The 22,500-nt window shown below is 38.5% G+C and overlaps 2 protein-coding genes and 1 long non-coding RNA gene across 7 annotated transcripts in view; 1 reads left to right on the forward strand and 2 right to left on the reverse strand.

Annotated features, from left to right (window-relative positions):
• Positions 1–4,335, forward strand: part of LOC138038950 (uncharacterized) — a 13,779-nt gene extending 9,444 nt beyond the window's left edge. For all 3 annotated transcript variants that reach the window (XM_068885055.1, XM_068885057.1, XM_068885056.1), the window contains exon 4: positions 1–4,335. This exon is cut by the window's left edge and continues 833 nt beyond it. In XM_068885055.1, coding sequence (XP_068741156.1) covers positions 1–736 — 736 coding nt within the window. In that variant the 3' untranslated portion in view covers positions 737–4,335.
• Positions 3,901–8,371, reverse strand: LOC138038951 (zinc finger protein 709-like). Of its 3 annotated transcripts, none has more exons than XM_068885060.1 (3): positions 8,155–8,353; positions 6,626–6,733; positions 3,901–5,622 (listed from the first exon to the last, which is right to left on the reverse strand). In XM_068885060.1, exon 3 carries the CDS (start codon positions 5,583–5,585, stop codon positions 4,329–4,331), a length of 1,257 nt encoding a protein of 418 aa, XP_068741161.1. In that variant the 5' UTR covers positions 5,586–5,622; positions 6,626–6,733; positions 8,155–8,353; the 3' UTR covers positions 3,901–4,328. The 3 variants fall into 3 exon arrangements, with proteins under 3 accessions (XP_068741161.1, XP_068741160.1, XP_068741159.1); XM_068885059.1 differs by lacking the exon at positions 6,626–6,733 and adding an exon at positions 6,734–6,872; XM_068885058.1 differs by lacking the exon at positions 6,626–6,733 and having other exon boundaries at positions 8,155–8,371.
• Positions 8,372–13,692: 5,321 nt separating this feature from the next.
• LOC138037817 (uncharacterized) lies at positions 13,693–18,548 on the reverse strand. The gene is made up of 2 exons (XR_011130109.1): positions 18,360–18,548; positions 13,693–13,893 (listed from the first exon to the last, which is right to left on the reverse strand). It is a non-coding gene; the product is annotated as an uncharacterized lncRNA (long non-coding RNA).
• Positions 18,549–22,500: the final 3,952 nt, after the last annotated feature.

Here is a 22,500-nt window from a genome sequence, read left to right on the forward strand (position 1 = left end):
ATCTGATGGGGAATTAGTTAGTGCTGCAGAAAATCATCACGTGGAAGATAATATGATTATTTTTGATGAAAATGATAACATGGGAAGATCTTCCACACCTGAGACAAATGCAGTTGGCCAGGAAAAGGCAGTGAAACGAGGGACAGCAACCTTTGTTTTAAAGCGAGAAATCAGTAACCTTTCCCTTAATAACTACTTAAGAGCCATTCCCACTCAGGCATCAAAGGAACAAAATCCAGAAACATCCCTCAAGTCATCTGTAAATCCAAAGATAAGCTATACAAAGCGGTCACAAGCACTTCCCATGTTTTATATGATGAATAATAATTATTCAGTGCATCGCATTCACTGTGGTGGTCAATCAAGTCAGAGGGCAAATGCTTCTCAGATTTATGGCGGATATTACTCACACACTGAAGGGAAAGAACCAAAGTTGTTTCGTGCAGAAATAAGTACTCATGCCAATAGGAGCTCAGATGTGAAGAACGATGATGGCGCACAAGATATAACCAGGAGATCAGGAAACTCGGGTAATTATTACAGAAGGAGTTCAAGGTCTTCACAGATTGCAAAACACGGTCTTGTCAGGGCCAATTACACATCACGGCACTCTGTCACAAATCAAAGCAAGGAACAGTCTCCAACAATGTTACATCCCATAAGGAACTCTGAAAAGAGTTTCTTTCCTATAACAGGCCAGCAAATCTTCAGGATGAGTGGTATTCAGAATAGGTAGTTGATTCATTTTCTTAGAATTCTCAGATATCTGAGTTTATAGCCATTCAAGCCATTCGCCAAAAAACTAAGTATTGAACTATTCAGCCAGAATTGTAAAATACAAGATGCTATGTACGGTATTGACCAAATGCAAAAATAGCTGCCAAAAAATTATTATTTTGTCTTTGCATTAATTAGCCTCGCTAGCTTCATTAACGTGTGTAAAGTTGAAATAATGTTTGCTTTAAAACTTAATGTGGTACTATGATCAAATTTTTACCCCTTGATTTTTTGAGTGTATCACATAGAATTCCACGAAAGAACAAAAACGCCATTTACCGTTTGCAAAGATCTTCATTAGTTCCGGAGATATTTAAGTTTGAAAATGGGTAAAATATGCAAATGAGATGACTGATGTCTTCATACACTCAACCCAATATTATGTTGAGTATATAAAATAATAGAGTTACTTTGGCCAATTTGCAGCGCAGACCATTGAAACTTGGTAGTCTAATAGTTCTACCGGAAACACACCTATGGCTGTAAAAAATTCTATTCCCATGGCAACTCACTCTTTTCCAGTCCCCACCCCCTTGATTTCAATATGTTCATGATTTTCAGCTTGCAAAATGTCAAACAAGGCCACAAACACGAGCTAACCTATTTATAATTATGCTTGCTGGATCATGCATATGAAGTGCTGTTAGCAAATATCAAAATGGAACGCCAAAGGTGGCCAGAAAAGCTTTTAATATGGGGGAGGTCTGGAACCCAGTATGATGCCATGGTAACAGAACTGTTAAGCTCATATTGTGGAGAACATTTAGTAGAATCGTACTGAAAAAAATCAGAAATTTCTGATACAAATTGGCTGAGATACATGTATCTCTTCATTATATTTGAACAAAATTTGGTCGAGTGTATGACGTCATAACTTGGCTCATTTGCATATTTTAAAAAACTATAATATCTCTGGAAACAAAAGAGATAATTGAAAAAGGTAAATAGCATTTTTCTTCTCACGCAGACTACTTGTTTATGTTTTAAAATGGCTTAGATAGGAAAGGTGCGATTTTCTTCATAGTACCACTTTAAGGCTAGTCAGACTAATTTTCACAAAGACAAAATAATAATAATTATTTATTGGCGGCCACTTTTTCATTTGGTATATTATACACTGTACTGCTATAGTGTAAGATTGTTTCTAAGGACGCTTTCCATTTGACATAACTGATCGACCAGACCAGGCATTTGGAAGGACTAACTCTACAATGCTTTCAAATTAACACACTTCGAGGATGATATTATTATACTCCTCCAGAAGAATATGAGGGATTATCATGAAAGTGTTCCTTCAAATCGTTGCATTTTCCTTGCAAACTGACGGGTCTGGCCGGCCAGTTCTGACAAAAGGAAAGGGCCCTAAGTCTTAGTCATGCTGGAGTACTACTCTTGCTTGCTTGGTTAGCTTGTAAAGGGGCTCTAAAAGACAAATGGCTTCAATGTGCGATCAAATAATTTATAAAGGGATTGGTGCCAAAATTAAAACCATAGCTTGACCAGTAACGTGCCATTCATTTGTTGGACTTGTTCTCAGGCTATCACGGCTGGGGTGATTCTCTACTGTCTTATGCATGTACTCCCGCAAGGGAAATTTTTGATTAATTAACATAAGTTGAACATTGTGATCTCAGTGTTCATGACTCATGTAAATGCCTCCAGGTTTCTCCTCACAAAGTGCAAAAATACAGTCATGTAGAGTTTAAAGAGATTGTTTTATTAATGTAGCTCCCATAGACTGAAAGTGTATACAATGGATCTAATAATGACCAAATTTTTGCATCAGATAATAATTTTGTGTTTCAGCGTTTTGTTTGCCTGTCTTCTGAATGACTTCATATTGACCATTACCAGAAACCCATAAGGGTTGAAACACGTAACGGCCCTTTGTGTGCTGGGAAACAAGCTTCCGAATATTCAATTTGCTGAGTACCATATTTGGAACAACAAGAAAACTTAGGCCACTGTCTTCCTCCTCTTCAAAATGATTTTAAATACAGGAACAAAGTTTTTGTGGTGGTAATTGTAGTTCTGCTTTACATAATTATGTATCGAATGAAAACTAATGATATTTTCATAAGCAAACCTCTGCGCTTTAATAGACTCGCTTTCAAGAGGAGGCAGACATGAACTCGAAAATGGCCTATTGTGTCAAACTGTTGTGCAGAATCTACATTTTCCGCACGGAGGGTAAATTCTGCTTAGTTTTAGCAACCGTATTCTTGTTTGTTTGTTTTTTTAAAGGGCATACTCTACTGTAATTAGAAGTACAGTAGAAATCTGTTGTGTGATGCTCACCAGCTGGGTGGTAAAATTAGCTTCATATGCCTCCCATCTTACAGTGCCATAATGTATAGGTAATCACACGATTTCGAGTGCAATTTTAATAAGCATGAGTAAATTTTTTCAAAGACTACCAAAATTGCATGAACTTGTAAGGCGAGTGCAATTTGTTTCGTTATTCCAAATGAAAAAAAATTCCAGGCCCCAGCTGTTTGAAGGGTGGATAGCGCTATTCACTTGATAAATCACTATCCACTGGATACCTCAATTGGTTTTGCTAGTGTTTATACCACCACTTTGCAATCATTTGTGATGTCAACCCAGTATTGAATCCACTTGTCATGGATTGAACTAGACCTAGTTTACCAATCTTTCAAAGCATACACGTACTTAACATGTAGGAAAGTAAGTTTTCAGGAAAAAAGGTCTTATATTAACAACATTTACTGTGTCGCTCTGTGGAGGTTGGGTGCCCGAGACATTGTCGAGCTTCCACTGTTGGCCAGCAGCCAGCTCATAGATGAAGACTGCACCGATGGCTGGCAAAACCAGACAATCCAGCCATGAGCCCTCATGCCTCCGAGAAGACAGGCACCAATCACCAGTGGAAAGTAGGGGGGGGGGGGGGGAGGGACACTAAAATGCTCCTTCTTCCTGCCACAACGATAAATTAAAGCTCCACAACCCAAAGCACAAGGAATGCGAGGCATTTGCAAACAATGACAACAATAAGAAATTATTGACCACAATCGCTCCAAGTTATTAATTCCATTAAATTTCAATTAACTTCACAAAATAAGAAAAAATAATAATGTATTTGGGACAAGTGGAGTGAAGAGGTTTGTTCCGTAACTCTCAAACTTTAATACAGTGTACATGTACTGTACTGTATATAATCCAGCACAAGTGCTCTACACATCAGGGTTAACTTGGTGCTTTTTGAACAAAAGATTCTTTCCCTCACCCTGGGTCTGAAATTGGCTCAGTTTCTGAAATTATTTGATTTATAGTGTAAAGTTAAGATTTTCAGCTCTAACACTTGCTTAAACAATAAAAGCTGAATCTAATAATCAATTTTAAAAAACTGTTAGAGACAATCCCATGCATCAGACATCACTTAACTTTGGAAGTAATGTGATACTTGTGACTGCGCGTGGACCATCACTGTAGTTTTTTTCTTTCATAAGTTTGACAAATTGCAAAGGCAGAGGAAAAATTCAATCAATGTTTACTTGTAGTTATCCACCATGTGTCTATTCTAGATTTCATTAAAATATTGACCTCACTTCTAAGCAGCCCTCCTGCAAAATCGACCAACAGATTTCTTTGTTATTGTGTGAATCATGTTCTTCCATAACAGAGACGTGCATTTCAATGTTGTTGTTTTCAGGGTTCTGTATAGTACACTCCTGGGCTTTTTCATGTTTCCTGAAACTTGTCACATAACGAAAACACATTCCACACTGCTTACACTTATAAGGCATCTCTCCAGTATGGATTCTGTTGTGTCTCCTCAAATCTTCTGCACGACTAAAACATTTGCCACATTGTTTGCATGCATGTGGCTTCTCTCTGGTATGGACAAGTTCATGTTTTCTCAAACTTCCTGCCTCACTAAAACATGTACCACACTGGCCACACTTATGAGGCTTCTGTCCAGAATGGATTCTTTCATGTCTCCTCCGATTTTGTGCATCACTAAAACACTTGCCACATTGCCTACATTTGAAGGGTTTCTCTCCAGTATGAACCCTTAAGTGTCGGCTTAAGTTGCCTGCTTGGCCAAAACACTTGTCGCAGTACTTGCATTCATACAGGTAATGCTTCTCTCCAGAATGAACTGTGTAATGCCTTTTCAGATTTTTAGCCTGGGAAAAATACTTTCCACACTGTTTGCATTCATAAGGCTTCTCTCCAGTGTGAGTTCTTTCATGCCTCCGAAGATTCGAAGTCTGAATAAAAGACTTGCCACACTCTTTGCATTTATGAGGCTTCTCACCAGTATGGATTCTTTTGTGGGTTCGGAGTGTTCCTCGATGCTTAAAGCGCTGGTCACAGTGCTTGCAGTCAAAAGGTTTCTCTCCAGTATGACATGCTTCATGATTTCTTAAGTGTTTAACTACACTAAAACGCTTGTCACACTGCTTGCACTTAAAAGGTTTCAATCCAGTATGAAGTCTTTCATGTGCAGTTAGACTTGCTGCAGTACTAAAACACTTGTCACACTGTTTGCAGTCGTAAGGTTTTTCTCCAGTATGAATTCTTTCATGTGTCCTCAAATTTCCAGCGACAGTAAAAGTCTTTTCACACTGCTTGCATTTATAAGGCCTCTCCCCAGTATGAACTCTCTCATGTGTCCTTAGAGCTGCTGAGTCCCCAAAACTCTTACCGCATTGTTTGCAGTTATGGGGATTCTTGCCAGTATGGACCAGTTCATGTTTCGTAAGATGTTCTGAAGAATGAAAACTCTCACTATGAGTTATACATGTAGATGTGAAGTCTCCCAAGCAGGTTTCTTCATCCATTTATAGCCAGGAGGTTTGCATTTCATCTAACATCTCTCTACAAATAACAGGATAGGAGAAGGGTATCCATTGATACACAACAAAAGGAATCACTTCTGCAGAAGTATTTAACATTCTACATGTAAACATGAAAATAATACAGTGCTACCATGAAAGCAGACATGTCAGGAATGTTATTTCTGTCCAATCACGCATCGGAAATCTACTTGCTAAATCGCAGAATGTTTTGATACTGTTGTTTGCGCGGCAATAATTGTGTCGGCTTTACATTGTCTGGGTAATTGAATAGGATTTAATTTGAGCTAATTCTGGTCATTTTGCGAATAAAATAGGTACATGTAACTTGAAACAAACTAGGGAAAAACGATTTTCCTAAACAAAGAAAGTTATGTCCTTCAACTAATTAACAATTAGACCCGTAGCCCTTGTGGGCTACGGGTCAATAGCCCATGAGGCGAAGCCGAATTGGCTATTGACCCGTGGCCCTTGAGGGCGAAGGGTCTAATTGTTTTAGTATCACCCAACTAGTTGGACAGAAAATGCAATAATAAAGTTAGCAAATTTTTTAATGCAAGTTGAAGAAAAATTTATTTGGGAATAAAACAAAAGAAAGTGCCACACATTTCGCTACTCGAGGACTATCAAAATGCAGGAATTGAATTAGTCCACTAGTTGGGTGATAATAACCATTATTCACCTTGCGGTTTTGGCATGTGAAGTCCTGACAAACATTATCGGCTTAAAAACAATAAGCATTCCTAATATAATTATTTTACATGTAGGTGTTCACGGTTTTCCCGGTCACACTGTAAACATTGTCGAACTGCCCAATACAGTATTGTATATTACCAGTGATAATATTGTTTTACTGTCACACAACATTGCAAAACCTGCAAGATGCTACATGTACCGGGGTACTTATTGCACTGTAGCAAAAAAAAGAAAGAAAAAGAAAAAGATCCTCGGTCGAGAACAATTTCGTCTCACTGTTTAAAAGTATTCATAGGTGTTGATTGTTCAAAAAAGAATATTCCACTAACTTTTGAATAATGTCAATGGTTTTCAGGTGAAGCCTCAAGTCACAAAGTCCAGTGTATCAATTCACTTCCAAATATAATTTAACTCACACACCATTGGCTTTCTCTCACCTGCCATTTTGAAACATGTACATGTACCATATTATTCATACCCAGTCTTTACGGAAACAACTGTTACAGTCATTCATTTCAAGATGGGGGTGGTGCTGTTGGTGTTACTAATCCTGTGGGTTTGTCCCCAGGGTTCCTTCTGCAAAAGTCAACAAATCCAGTGCCATGCCTGGCTATGTCCCCGGGGTCATACTTTCCCCTCTTGTACTGATTGTGAAGCTACTTCTACGAATGCACAATAAAAGCTCGCTAAATGTACTTGCTTGATATTTAAGCATCATGTTGTACTGAGAGGGTTAAGAAGCACTTTTTAAAGAGTTATGATGTAATGCACATTTTGTATGGACAAAATCGGTTCTTGTCCGAGCAAACACAGATTTGACTGGACAACTTGACCGGCATCAGCCAGGAAATTATTTCAAGCCCTGTTGAAATTGCATCCAATGGAAACTTGGAAAAAAATACAAGTTCCAGATGGGATTTGAACCAACAACTCTCCATGATCTGGTTGGATGCTTACGACAGACTAACCACTCACCTACTGGAGACTATGGTGACCAACTAAAACTGCAGATCAGAAAGGGTCGTGGGTTCAAATCCCATCTGGAACTTACATTTTTTCCGTGTTTCCAATGGACTCAATTTCATTAACATACATGACTTCTTACATTTCATCATCAATAATTGCGCAGCCACGGCATTCCTTAGTGGTGCACTCCCTTCAAAAGAAAAAATCCTGGATCCACCCCTGCTGAGTGGCCAATTGGTGTCAGTGATGACGGCGAGATTTTCGGGCGGTCACAGCAGTAGATTCTAAAGTACTAATAATTTGGTGGTTTCATGTACATATAAATTATGTGAGGTTTGACTAATTATCAGTGCGGAAAAATAGTAAGAAATGGCTCTTTTCAGTGATATTATTCGATACTTAGTATCGCACATAAAGCAGAATATGCCTTGATTGATATAAGCTTTTAGTATCACCCAACTAGCGGACTAATGCAAATCCTGCATTTTGATTGGCTATGCTACCAGAGGACTATTATTAATAGTCCTCGAGTAGCGAAAAGCTTGACGCTTTCTTTCGTTTTATTCCCAAATAAAAATTTCCTTGACTTGCATTTGCTAACTTTATTGCCTTTTCTGTCTGACTAGTTGGGTGATACAATAGCCCTTGCGGGCTACGGGTCTAATTGTTAAATACTGTAACGTGTTTCTTTGGTAGTTGTGATAAGGTTCAGTCGATTTAGTTGGTTTTGTGGCTTTTGGGTGGCTCAGGTTCCATATTTTAGTAGCAACAAAAATATCACCAGGCCATAAGTCAGCACCTCAATAATTATAAAATTACACATTGTGTAGTAAAAAAGACCCCACTTACCAAGTTCCTAGGCTACAAATAATAAATAATTAAAAAGTCGTACCTCGAACAGCGCACGATGGAGCTTTATATTTTAAGCACTGCCAACATCAAAACGGCGGTCATTTCGGACCGGCGTATTTAAAAGAACAAAATCGTCAAACGTTCCTTTTTTTGGTGGGGTTAGCCCCTTGTTTTGAAGTCTATCGGCATCAAGAAATTACGTAAAAGGATGCAATGTCGGATGCAATAGTAACTTTGGAATAGTAGCTCATGAAACAGGGCGGTTACCTGGTTAGCTCTGAAGTCATAGTGGAGAACAGGCCCCCAAGAGAGAGAAAATCAGGAACCGGAACCGGAATTTGAACAAGAAAGGTTGATCATATCCAGTCGTTTTATTTCAGCTCGTATTCACTCGAATAAGCGCCGTCCCTGAATAAGCACCGCCCTCGATTAAGCGCCGCACATGGACCGGAAAAGTTAATAAGCGCCGCCCTCGAATAAGGGCCGCAGCCCCGGTACGGTGCTTATTTGCGTATTTCCATAAGATGATAAAAATACACTGCAATCGCTGCAATGCGGTTTTAAGCCAGAAATGGGAATTTATTTTCATCAATACTGATGTTTTTCAGTTCAAAGTGAATATATCTCGATGCTCTTTCATTCAGTTTCCTCTTCAAAATCGTTTCGTTCTTCAGTTCTTGAAAACCTGTAGAAAATGTAAATATCCCATGGTCATTAAAAGACTGAAGATTTAAATCTGGGTCACATGTGTCGCTTGTCATTTACAGTCACAAAATTGATTTAGAAGTTGCAAAACAAAAAATTGTTAACGTAAGTACGAGATAATAATGTCTACATATTCTAACCTGACCATGTAGTTATGTTTTGCGATATATATTCAATGACTTCTTCCATAACAAGATTGTAACCATACGTGAAAGTTTACAACTATTGCCTCAACCAACGTCTGAGTTTCCATTTCCTCGTGAGTCGCCTTGTTGTCAAGGTGAACTGTCGAACTTCTCCACCATCAGTCAAGATGAACTACATCTCCTAATTAAGAAGATAACCTCTAAGTCATGTGATGTGGATCCTCTTCCTACAATTTACAAAGTTACTTAGATCTTCTACTTCCAGCCATCACTAAAATTGTTGAGTCGTCATTAACATCGGGCAACGTACCTAATTCTTTGAAGACAGCGATAGTAAGTTTAAGTTTATTAATAAATGAAGGGGTAGGTTCTAAAGAAACTGTGGTGCTGCGTCGGTGGGGAAGTAGTATACAAAAATTTGGTTTTATCAACGGAGTTGATAATGTAAATTGGCCACCGTACAGAGATTCTAAAAGCTAGCTTTTAGTTAGTTTATTAATAGTTTATTGAAACAAATTTTTGCATTTAAAAATGAATTACAGTGTTTGTTTACAATAAAAAACAATAAAAACGTATGAATAATTATAAAGATTATATAAAAATATAAATTCTAAAAATATTGCACTAGGAAAAAAGCTTCTTTTAAGCCGCTCCATTCTACATTTATATAGGGCTCTGTGGGTAGGGTTTCTAATCGTACGTCCATGCATGCTCACCCTCGTCGTTGTCAGGTGCTTTGAGAGAGGGCCCTTCCCGTCAAATTTCTTTAAAGTTCTAATACAAAGATCATTGTGGCGTACGTCCAACCTTGGGCGGTCAGCAAGTTCACGTGCCCTGTTGTAGGTTTGTTTGGGATAGATAATACCAAAACCTCCTTTCTGGACTCTTTCGAGCTGTTCAGACAAATAGGAAGGAGAAGCATAATGCCAGACTACGCAGCTATATTCCAAAATAGAGTGTATCAAAGACTCATAAATTAAGACTAGGTCAGCTGCTGGGACACCGCCCCGACGTAAACCACATAGAATATGCAAGCGTTTCGTTGCCTTACTGATGCGATGTGTTCATTCCATTCTGAAAAATAAGCCCCAAGACCTTATGTGAGCTTACACTTCTAACGGTTGATCATCAGTTGTTAAGGGGGCTAAATGGGGTTTTTCCTTGCATTTCTTAGCGTTAAGAAGAATCCAGTTGCCAGAGGCCAACCTGTTTATTACCCTGGTCTTTTCTCTGTCCATGTATGGGCCCAGTTCCATCAGGAGGGCTAACGCTCACATGGTTCATATGGGATAAAAATCTAGCACTTTACGTTACACTACACTCTCTTCACTTAACTCTGTTTAAAATATAAGTGCTACACGGCCAACGTTTGTATTAACGAACCTTTCCTTGTACTTGTACATGTTAATTGCCGTGACTTTAACATCTTCAGTTCCCACGGCCTGCTCCCGTCTGACCTTGTAGCTCAGTCGGTAGAGCGGCGGAGATCTAACCCGAAGGTCGTGGGTTCAATTCCCACCCTGGTCAGAGTTTTTCTCTGTCCTTGTGTGGACCCAGTTCCATCAGTAGGGCTAACGGTCACATGGTTCATATGGGATAGAAATCTATCACTTTACGTTACACTACACTCTCTCCAGTTAACTCTGTTTAAAATATAACGTTTGTATTAACGAACCTTTCCTTGTGTATATTATACAGTCGAGTGTACTAGACTATAAGCTACCCTTACTAAGGTTCTATGACAACGAGACATCATCCACGTACTTCTACATTCCAAAATTAGGTGACATGGCATGAGGAACAAAATCGGGCCTAATTTGGTCCCCTGGTGGTCACAAAATGTCTGATTTAACTTAACGCGTTGTTTTCTATCAGATAGAAAGCTGATGATCCAAGGGATCAGACAAAGTCTAACGTTAAGGTTTAAAAAGCTTTTGGACAACGATGTTATTATAACCTATACGGTCAAAAGTTTTTGAAAAGTCTAAAAAGCAAACTCGGAGATGTTCATTAGGACTGTCTAGTTGTGTCAAGCTTTTCAGTTGTAAGGCGCTTAGAGCTAATTTTTTTGTATAGGAGCTACCTATATAAATTAAACTTACTATTATTATTATTATTATTGCTTTTTGTATATTAAAATTCAGTCCCAAACAAAAGGCATCATCTCGAGGCTCTAGGGAATAAATAAAATGATTTGTATGAGTTTATTCCCCAGAGCCTCGAGATGATGCCTTTTGTTTCAGTTTGGGACTGAATTTTAGTATATCGAACGTGGCTATTAGTGCTCCAGAGCTAGAACGAGTAGATACCTAAATAAAGTTCCTTTCCTTTCGAAACCCAGTACCTGGTCAGCGGTCAACTTCAAAAAAGCAGCTGACCTCGATGAGCTCTAAAGTTAAGTCCGCAATATGGTCAAGTGATACTGGTGTGTGGATTGACCATAACATTAACAAATTGATGTCAGTTTTTCATGCGTCTGTCCTGTTGTTGATCATGATCATTGTCAATAACAGGACAGACGCATAAAAAAAACGCAGACAGACGCATGAAAAACTGACATCAATTTGTTTTTTACAATAACAAAAAGGCAGAGGGGTGAAAATTAAGTCAAAACACGACAAGAACGCGAGACAAAAATGGGAGAAACTTCAATCTGACGCGAGCAATATCGTGTCATTATTGCATGAATTATAAATTTATGTGTCTGTCCGCTTATTGACAATAAACATTAACCAATGAGCGCGCGAGAATTTTGCAGTCATTGTAAAATAGATGTTTGATATCAAAGAAGTATGGCTGCCTCGATGGGCTCTAAACTTGAGCCCGCGGGGTGGACGGTTGTACTGTCGTACGGCCGTACGGTGACCAAAACCAAATTTTCTCCCACAGATGGGTTACCAAATTTTCTTTCCCATGGTGCTCCGCGCGAGCTCCCTCGGCTCGCGGAGCTCCGCAATGATTCTTTTCATTTACCATTTCGTTCGTTGTTTCAGTCATCACGAGAACATTTCAACTCGCAAATTCATGGAGCCGATTAACAAGAACTCAGTTTTGATATCGTTCAAAGTAAGTCCATTAGAATAAAGCCATTTTTGAAGGTCGTGAGATAGACTAGACTGTATCAACTGTAAATCAGAACCAGCACAGTACAGGGAATGTGGATTTCGTCTTTTGCCGTACGGTACCGGTTTGTCAGCTTGATGGGGGGTCAAAAAATCAGTGCTTGCTCATTTCCCTTTTTTGACAGATCTCGTCTTTCAAAGCTGGGATAATTAAATTCCCAATGTCCTCATTTAAACGTCGAGGAACCATCTCGTTCCTTCTTTCTTGTCGTCAACATTGCTGCGTTTAATATTGGAAAGCAGCAAAGATAATCCTGGACAAATGAGAACTTGATCCTTGTTTTTCAAGAGCTAGGAGAGCGCTCGCTTGTAAATAGTGTTAGGATATCAGGCATCGAAGCGGACTATCGTAAAACGCTTACGTGGACTGTTCAAGAGCATATTACATGTCTTACTTATTCCAAATCATTTGTCTTGTCTACAGTAATCGTACCCTTTGCAATGATCGAACAGAAACATTGATTTTAATTAAGCGCTACAATTTTATGGGGTAAGCCGATTTACTGTGATTTCACAAAAGGGCAAGTTTCTGGACTTTTCTTTGGAGACTTTCAGTGCATCTCCACATTCGCCGTTTAGAATCGTTGCGGAATCAGCGGCTGGTAATCGAGCCTGTTAATTCCTTTGCAGTTTGGGGAATGCTGTCAACACAAAAGGCTAGATAGTTCCATACCAAGGTGTTGAAAAACATACAACTTTAGACACTCTTTCTTTTTATAAACCACTTTATGGGTTCCTGATATTTCTCAGTCGTTACGCATGGAGGTTTCTTTAACATCCTGTTCATTCTGTGTGTAATGCCGGGCAAAGATTTTTTCCGCGTACGTCTGTTTCGAAGCAGTTTGGAATATTAGGTTGTGTACACCGCAAGGAAATGTCTTAAAAGAGTTTTGGGGGAACGAGGTTGCTTAGGTTCTTCAGCGTCGAGTAACAAAACAAGTGTTGGAAAAAGAAAGTTCGGCTTGAAATTTGGAGAAAAACTAAGGGAAAAACTCTCCTCCATAAAGACGATGGGGCGGCTTTTTTATCAGTTTCTAAAAATAAACTTCCCGAATATATAAGAGTAAAATTAAGAAAAACATTGTCACACGATATAGGCTATGAAAAGTTGTTTGTTGTTCTGGGTTCACCGTCACGATTTAACCTCTCCAAAAAAAAAAAAACAACTTTTATTTTGTTCAATTCGTAGTTGGTTGGGGTAAGAGTTAATTTTTCCTTAGGGGGTAAGCCTGAGCAGAAAGCCTATTCCACTTTACGACCTGTCAGTAGCTCATTACAGAAGTTGATAGTGAATACCACTCCGATTCAGCAACAAAAAAAGCCAAAGTATTATAGTTGACAGTTTTCAAGAGAGTAAGAGGGTAGACAATCTATTTTAAGTTTCGCGCCATGCAGTGAAAGTTTTTTTGGTCTCGAATTTTAATAACGTAATTACAACTAACCAATCGAGTGTCTTCCAGTAACCGCGGGGCATGACAATGGACTAAATTTGAATTAAAAGATATTATCATTTGAGGAGACCCAATGTATGGTATAGATGTGTTCTCTTCCTTCATCCTCTTTTTCATTTATTCATACAATTTATAAAAACAACCCACCACATGATAGATTGGCTTGCAGATTCATTTTTATTTTAATTTAGTTAAAGTAACGTTAAAATTTATTTCTGGATCCGTTGCACGGCATGCTTATGCTTCTTCATGGGCTTCGTAGGTTGGTCTTGGGTTCGCGGTCTTGGAGATCCAGCTTGCAATCAATTTGTCGTGCAACTTCGCACAAATTCCGTCGATAATCGCTCCGCAGTACCTGAAACAAAAATATACGCTAAGAACTTTGTAGTTCCCCTCGCCTATCTCTACTCGTTGGTAAAGGTTTTCTTTCTTTCAAAAACTTATGATTGCTTCCAACAAATGATGTATTTTCAAGCTATTCCTGTTTTGAAATCAATCTGTAAAATATTAACTGCGCAACAAAGTCTATAAGCTGCACTTCAAATATACATTTCTTTCATTAATGCATCGAGTCCTTCATGCAAACAGATGAGCCCAACAAAGTGACCTACGCCCAACTAAGACAACTTTGTGGCTTTATAGCTCAGTTGGTGGTAGAGTATTAGAGAGCTTTAGATTCTAGGACGAGGACGACTACGAGTACGAGATTCTCTCAAAGGACAACAGTGAGCGCGAGCAAACAGCGTCATTTTGGCGGGAAAAACGTGATGCTGTCGTCATTTTAGTACGAGGTTTTGAAAAAATGTTGTCGTGTCAAAACAAGTCAACGACAGGGTAGCCGTTTTGGCATTTTTCGATCAGCAAAAAGGCTCAGTTACCAGCAAGAAGAATAACTGAGCAACCTACACTGCTAACAAAGAGTAAGATTAATCGTCCGGGTTATATATCTTTTAACTCTTTTCGCTAAAAACGGGCAGTCAAATTTCGTACTCGTTCGCGTCCTCGTCCTAGAATCTAAATGTCCCTATTGCCGGCATCGCAGAGGTCATGTGTTCGAATCCTGTTGAGGCCACCTGAAAGGCAGAATTACTTAAATTGTCCAGATAAGTACGAGGATCCCATCACTTTTCTCTTTCGTCTATAAAAAGCACCTCAAATATACAATTCTTTGATTCATAGTCTTAAGAAATGTACAGGTAACCATGATTTTCCTGGTAGCATCCACGAAAGATATATATATATATATATAAATATGTAATAATAATAATAATAATAATAATAATAATAATAATAATAATAATAATAATAATAATATATTGGGGACTGGGGTTGGACAAGCTATGGCTTCAACCTACTAAGTGGATACCTCCCCTCCCCCCTCCCCTTCCGCACTAGAGTTTGAGGTAACACCTTTGGCAAGTGCCAGAGCCAAGAGTAGGTGAAAGCTTTATGTCAGAAGTGACAACCAGTTAGATTCACTGATACAAATTGTGAGAATATTCAGCAAGGACATCGGGATGAAATTTATTTGTCGTCGAAAAATGTGCTGTCCTGGTGCTGAAACGTGGTAAGCTGGCACAGTCAGAAGGGATTATGAAAGAAGGCGATGGATACAAATATTAGAAGCGCTCGAGGCGGATGGTATGTTGCACGTCCAGGTGAAGAGAAAAATTGGGAAGAAATATTTTCGGGTTAGAAAAGTTGCGCAGTCGAAGCTAAACGGTGGAAACCATAAACACCTGGGCAGTGTTGCTTGTTAGATATGCGGGGTATAATCGATTGGAAGAAACAAGAACTCCAGCAGTAAGACCGCACAGCAAGAAAATTACTAACAATGAACGGGGCCTTTCACCCATGGACTCTATGTTCCAAGGAAGAAGGGAGGAAGAGGTCTCATCTCCGTAGAGGACTGCGTCAATCAGGTAGGAATATTGCTGGAGACTTATGTCCAATCCAGTGAGGAGACGATTTTGAAAGAAGTCAGGAGGAAAGGAGTTGAAAACCAAGACACGGCTTCCAGTTTCAAGGAAAGGAGGAGAACTGCAAATATCCAAGGATGGAAAGAGGTGCCATTGTACGGGCAATTTGCGAGACAGAGCGAAAATCAAAGAAATGATGAAACATGGACTTGGTTGAAAGAAGGAAAGCTTAAAAGAGAATCAGAGTCCCTTACTGTTGCAGCACAAGATCAAGCAATAAGAACAAACTACGTAAAAGCAACGATCGACAGGTCACAGGGCGATCCCAAATGCAGAATGTGAAAACAAAGCAACGAGACAATCTGCCACATTGTGAGCGCGTGTGCCCGAAACTGTTGCAAAAAGAATACAAAAAGAGACACGACAACGTAGCTCGGGCAATTCGTTGGAATCTGTCAGGAAAATATGGGTTTGAGAGAGATGAGAGGTGGTATGATCATGTTCCTAACAGTGTACGTGAAAATAAGGACATCGACAAATGAGAGGTGAAACTCAACTCTCCCTTTAACCAAAGGGAGGATTGTGTTGGTAATAGAGGACAAAGAAGAGGGAAATGTCAGACCAATAACCTGCTTGTAACCACTGATGTGGAAGTTGTGCACAGGGGTGCAGGTGGAGACAAAGTATGGTAAACTTGAAAGAAAGAAGCTGTTGCCAGAGGAACAGAAAGGATGTAGAAGGTAGACTCGAAGAAATAAAGACCAGCTCCTAATGGGTATGATGATGCTCAAAAACTCTAGCAGGTGAAAAACAGGCCAGGAATGGAATGGGTGGTCTATAGGAAAGCATACGCATGGATCATTGAACGTACAGAACACGTTTGGCATCGCAAAGAATCTGACTGAGATAGTCCAAAAGCACATGAAAAAATGGAATTAGGAATTTACAGCTGGCCTGGTAACCAAGGTCTGGGTGAAGTATGTATCAAGAGGGGAATCTTTCAGGGAGACAGCCTCTCTCCATTTCTGTTTGTATCGGCACCAATACAGTTTTAAGAGAACTTAAGGAAGGAAACAGCCTAAGGAATGGCCTACAGACTATAAACCATCTTCTGTTTATATTTATGGATGATCTACTCTACGGTAAAAGTGAAAACCAAATCGATACATTGATTTGGAATAGAAAAATGTGCGTGGTGTTAATCATGAAGAGGGGGGAAACGTGTTTGATCTAAGGATATTGTCATCCTAGGTGAGAAGCTGATTCGAGCAATGAATGATAGCGATGAGGACGCATTCACAATAGGTACCTTGGACTACTTGAGATAGATGACATAAAACACACAGAGATGAAAAGGAGAACTGAGAAGGAACAATTTGGCCGGGTACAGAAAACATGATATTGAAGTCCAAGCTGACTGGTGAAACGAATGTAATAGTACTAACCTAAAATAGCATAGCTAAAGTGGAGACTTTCAAACCTCTCCAATTGTTTGTGATTCAGTGCATCGATACCAATCACATTTATTGTGAGAAAGAGTAACAGCAGATTAGGGTACGGTTTACGAAAAATGAAAGGTTACCATATAAATTATTTTCAACTTATGGATGGATGACCTTAAACTGTAAGGAAAGAATGAAAAACAGCCGGGCTAAAATGATGACCACAGTAAGTGTATTTAGCCAGGATGTTGGAATGAAGTTCATCATTCAAACATTTCAGTGGTGTGCTGTTCATCGAACGTTTGCGGAAAGTATTGGAATAATGTAACATACAGTTACTGAGTGGTCTATAAATGATGCTGATAGATAAGGATAAATGGTGTACCTTGTTACTGGATTGCCATATGGCAATCCAGTCGAAAAATGTGTAGCATTTGTCCGTTTTTCTTCCTGTGTCGGAAATTGGAAAAGTTGCCCAATAGGGTCTTTCACTGTCTGTCACTCCCCTTCTAAGTATTGTCTTTGTACCTAGAGTCTTCTGCGAGTATCTTTGACGGTAAGTTTCAGGAGTTAGTAGAAATGCGTAGATTTTATCTGGTGGGCACAGTATAATATTTAATTAACCTGCAATGGCTCTGAAGTTGACGTAACGCAAATGATGGCATTTAAGTGAATCTTTAAACAAACTAAACCCTTATGGAGCTCAAAAATGGGACATCAATTCGATAAACAACACAAACGTTGAAAAACGAACATCTAGAATTTTCAAAGCGACGAATAATGGACTTCGACAACCAGTGCATCTTTCGATCGGCCGTCGAGCAGTGATCTGTATTTCTAAATATTTTAGTAATGTGACGTTATGTACAACACTGAAACCAAATGGAAATTTCCGTGGTAACTTTGTCTGGTTGGATATGGGTTTGACAAACTCATTGAAGGAATCGAACACCTTGAATGAATCTGTATTCATTCAAGTCCAATCTCTGTTGTCTAGCTACTTATGTTCATTTGCACTCAACTCTACACAGTCTTCAGGTAAAAAATAATAATTGGAAATGTGACTAATTCTTGACAGTCAAGAATCTGAAAAAATTCAAAGATTATTGTCTATTTTATGCTTCATTCAAGGAAAAAAGGTTTTTCAGAAAAGGGTTTGATCCTAAATTCCGGTGAGAAATTTATTTAGTTGCGTATGTTTTTTGACACGGAGTGTGTTTCTTGTTTACATACATACATACATGATGATGATGATGATGATGATAACAATAATAATAATAATAATAATAATAATAATAATAATAATAATAATAATAAGAAGAAGAAGAAGAAGAAGAAGAAGAAGAAGAATAATAATAACAACAATAATAGGAAGCCGGCAGTACTATCTTTTCACCCAGTTACTACTCTGCCTTTCTTAGCTCTTATATCAGTCGCTTAATAATCAAAACGCGCTTTACCTTGCTTTTCCTGACGCTTAGTATGTCATCTCGACCAGGAACATTAATGGTGGTTGCACAGTCTCCTCTCTCGGCGAAACACTCCAGGAAAAGAACGAAAATCATAATCCTTGCAATCAACTCTGATTTCATTTTGATAAATCGACGTTTCTTGTTCCTAAGTTTCTGTGAGGGAGTTTTGCAAACTTCACTTGGCTTGCCAACAAACTCTCTATTTATACCATTAATGGATTAATTCCTTGTGCTAATACCGCCCACCAAGAATTGATTAAGGCGAACAGAGTCACAAAGATGTCTTCATTTTTGGTACTCTATGCTATTTTTTGTGTCACATCAATTACCTCTTCACTCGAATAGACAGATAAATTCTATTCCCACGGCTGCTTTTCCTTTAATGGATAAAATGTGCGCCTGGTACGGCTATCCATATGGTCATGCAATGTCATTATAAGGTCATTATAATAAACATAGCGAGCAGTAGGCTTTGAACTTTGTCATCCTTCACTCTAAGTCCGTGATCACCACTTAACAACTTTTAATGAAGAAAACACCTTGTTTTTAGTTCTTTTCTGAAATAATTATATGAGACCGGCCGAGGGAAGAAATTGTCGAGTTTTTCTTTAAATAGCTGTCATCAATCATCAAATGAGTATTCTTATTTCTTCCGGTGGTCAAACGAAAGCCCTAAAACTTCTCACCAAACAAAACTACTCAACAAAAACTGGCTTTGTTTAAGCCTTCTCCAAAATCCATTATATGATGTAAAGGAACACATTTTATTCAAAACACGTGCGGTATGCACACCAAAACATCGGCCTGTATTGATACTCCAGGTGGTTGTATAAAAAGGTAGCTGAATATGTTTACTAGAACGTGGTTTACTTTATGAAGTGGCACAAAGTTCGCAAGATATATATATTGGTACAAGTAGTCGAAGATTTGGGCACACATTTAGTCTCCATTCGACAAGTCAAGTCAAAGAGATCTCCGTGTTGGCCGCCTTTTTTTATCGTTCGGGCCACACCCTTAGAAATTACTTGTCTCTGTCATTTCTAACTTCAGCAGTATATCCGAGAGAAGCATGCTTGCGACTAAGCAGGTTTCAAGTAAACGACTTTTGACTTTTGACTCTCTGACTCTTTGATATTGCATCAGTAATTTTTTTGTTTCGATTGTATTTCAGTGTTATGAGGTGCACGTTTTTCAGTTGCTTTCATGAAAAACTACCAAAGAAGACAAATTACTCTGAGTCGAAACTTATTTTGAACTCTTGGAAACTCTTTTTCGACGAACGTTCAAGTCTCTTTACAATTGATTGCGCGTAGTACTTTCTTCTACTTTATTTTGAACTGAGTTTTCTAAGCACCTTATACCAGCCTGAAAACCTTTCTGTCTCTCTTATAAAATTTGCACAGTAGTAATCAAAATGTCAACGTCAGAACAAGGATACTTTATTTTTATTCAATGATAACCATGCATTTCAAAACAAGGTATACCGCCCATCAATAATTGATTAATGCGAACAGAGGCACAAAGCTGCCTTCATAAAAAAATAAAAATAGAACGACGAAACCTTTTATCATCAGAATGTTTGGGTCATTATGATAAACAGCGAGCAACAGACATTGAACTTTGCCATCCTTCACTCTAAGTCCGTGATCACCACTTAACAACATTTAATGAAGAAAACGCCTTGTTTTATGCTTTTTTTTCTGAAATAATTATATGAGACCAGCTGATGAAAAAAATACCAAGTTTTTGTTTAAATAGCTGTCATCAATCACCAAATTAAATGAACATTCTTATTTCCAGTCCAGTGTTCAAATGAAAGCCGTAAAACTTCTCACCAAACAACTTACTAAACAAAAATTGCCTTTGTCTAAGCTTTCTCCAAATACATTATATGATGTAAAGGAATATATTTTTTAAAGCACGTGCGGAATGCACACCAAAACATCGGAGCTTGTATTGCTAGTACAGGTGGCTGCATTAAAAAGGTAGCTGAATATGTTTACTAGAACGTGGTTTACTGATAAAGTGGCGCCTAAAATATATACTGGTTTGAAGTACACGACTTTTGGCTTTTGACTCTCTGATATTGCATCAGTAATTATTGTTTTTCGTTTTTATTTGTTATGAGGCGTACGTTTTTAAGTTGCTTTCATGAAAAACTACCAAAGAAGACAAAGTACTCTGACTCGAATGTTAACCTTATTTGAAACCCTTGGAAACTCTTTTTCAACGAGCGTTCAAGTCTTTTTACAATTGAAGAAAGTAGAAGAAAGTACTAGCGCAATCTTTTTGAACTACGTTTTCTAAGCACCTGCTACCAGCCTGAAAACCTTTGTGTCTAAATGTATGAAGCACTTAGCTCATGACTCGAGACAGCATTGGGTTTATAACTTAATTACTCCACGCGTTTTTTCCTCCTACGAAATTTGCGCAATAGTCATGAAAATTTGAACGGCAGAACGTCAAGGATACTCTGATCATAAAATACTCACAGAATGATGAATTATTGCCAAATATGCGTTTCACCATTCAATTAACTGAAGTCTTTGAAAAAGGAGAAAATTAGCAATAATGTGTTTTATAATGAACTCACATCGCCGGGTTCTTTAATCGAAGACTACCGAAACGATTTTATTAGCTTTCTCTCATTTGAATTGCACAGTCACTGACCTAAACTGCACCTGACTTTTTGGTTCCAATTTCATACAATTGAAGTTATATGAGTTTTCTTCAAAGAATCAGGCTTCAAAATCTATTTCCATTCCCTTAGAGGATAGAAAGCATAGAAAGGTGATGGGGTGAGGATGATAAAAAGGCAAATAAAAAAACTTCACGCACGTAAAGAAAACCAAATTCGCCCATTTAAAGACATTCATGTAGAAGTAGTGGTCATGTCGCTTGTTGTTCGTTTTATACGACGTTAATGCTGTCATGGGCAACAGCGAAAGTTCGGAGATCTTTCTTTTAATTTTCTCCTTCGGCCACCTCTTTTTCACTTTCTACTTCTAGCAATTGAGACGTGACAATCTTTGAAAAAAAAAGATTTAAAAACAATCCAAGATTCAGTTAGCCGGAGTAAAATTTATATGTATAATACATAAATACAAAAGCCAAATGCAATGTATATATTTCTGCTTTTTAATTACAGCGACATGTTTCGGCGTGTGCGACGTCATTCTCAAGGTGAAAGTATAAGCAATAAATATTCGAAATCATATTCATCATAGTGATTGCTAAATTGTATAATAAATAGTTATAATTAGAAACGCAGATGACACCGAGTCAGGATGCATGCTCTAACTAGGCTCTGTCTACCCTGTGGAGAATTCTTAGCAGAAATAATGAAACAAAGGTAGAAAGGTAGAGCTAAAGAGAAGTATTACTTCAGATCTGAATTAAAGTTAAGAAGCGATGCTTCTTGCGAGTGGTGCAATTCATGTTTCAGTCCCTACGGACTCAAAGTTTATAACTTGACAACAAGGTCCAAGTTGTTCGATTATAGTAAAGCAACTGTCTCCGAGCTGGTATATAGCAGCATCTCTGTGTACGTATTTCCGTTTGTTTCTAATTCTGGGGTGTAGTGGAAATTTCGATTTCACAGCGTATTGGAGTCTATCTTTTGTGCATTCCATGATGAAAATGATCAAAGTACTTTTACAATTGACCTGATAGAATATCTTGAACGTTTCGTCATTGCTTTGACTGTAAAACGTTTCTGTGCTTACTACCTGTTTGCCTGACACGTAAAAAGGCATGATGTGTATTCACCTAGTGTCAGGGGATTTTTTCGGGGAACCTCACTTTGCTCGACTTTGTTGCCACCAATTTAACCCTTTCACTTCCGTGGGGTTCAATTCCCCGTTGATGAGTAAAGTCGTGTGGCGTTAAAATCTATAAGTCTCTGTGGCCCTTACAGGAGTGAAAGGGTTAAGGTAATTGCTAAGGATAGGCCATCACCGGTATATCCTGGAGTACTGAATTGGCTTAGGTCGGAGTTTAAGTTGTAGCAGAAACCCATAAGAGGTTGAAAAGTGCAACGCGCGTTCACAGCTTTGGAATATTAAGTGCGAACTGATTGGTTGAATGTTTCAGTGCTAAGTACCATATTTGGAAACCCCTCGCTCTTGTT

Source organism: Montipora capricornis, chromosome 2 (genome assembly GCF_036669925.1).
Source record: "Montipora capricornis isolate CH-2021 chromosome 2, ASM3666992v2, whole genome shotgun sequence".
NCBI lineage: Eukaryota > Metazoa > Cnidaria > Anthozoa > Scleractinia > Acroporidae > Montipora > Montipora capricornis.

Coding starts and splice junctions, on each gene's coding strand:
- LOC138038951 (XM_068885058.1), bottom strand. CDS start 5,585: ATGGATGAAGAAACCTGCTTGGGAGACTTCACATCTACATGTATAACT.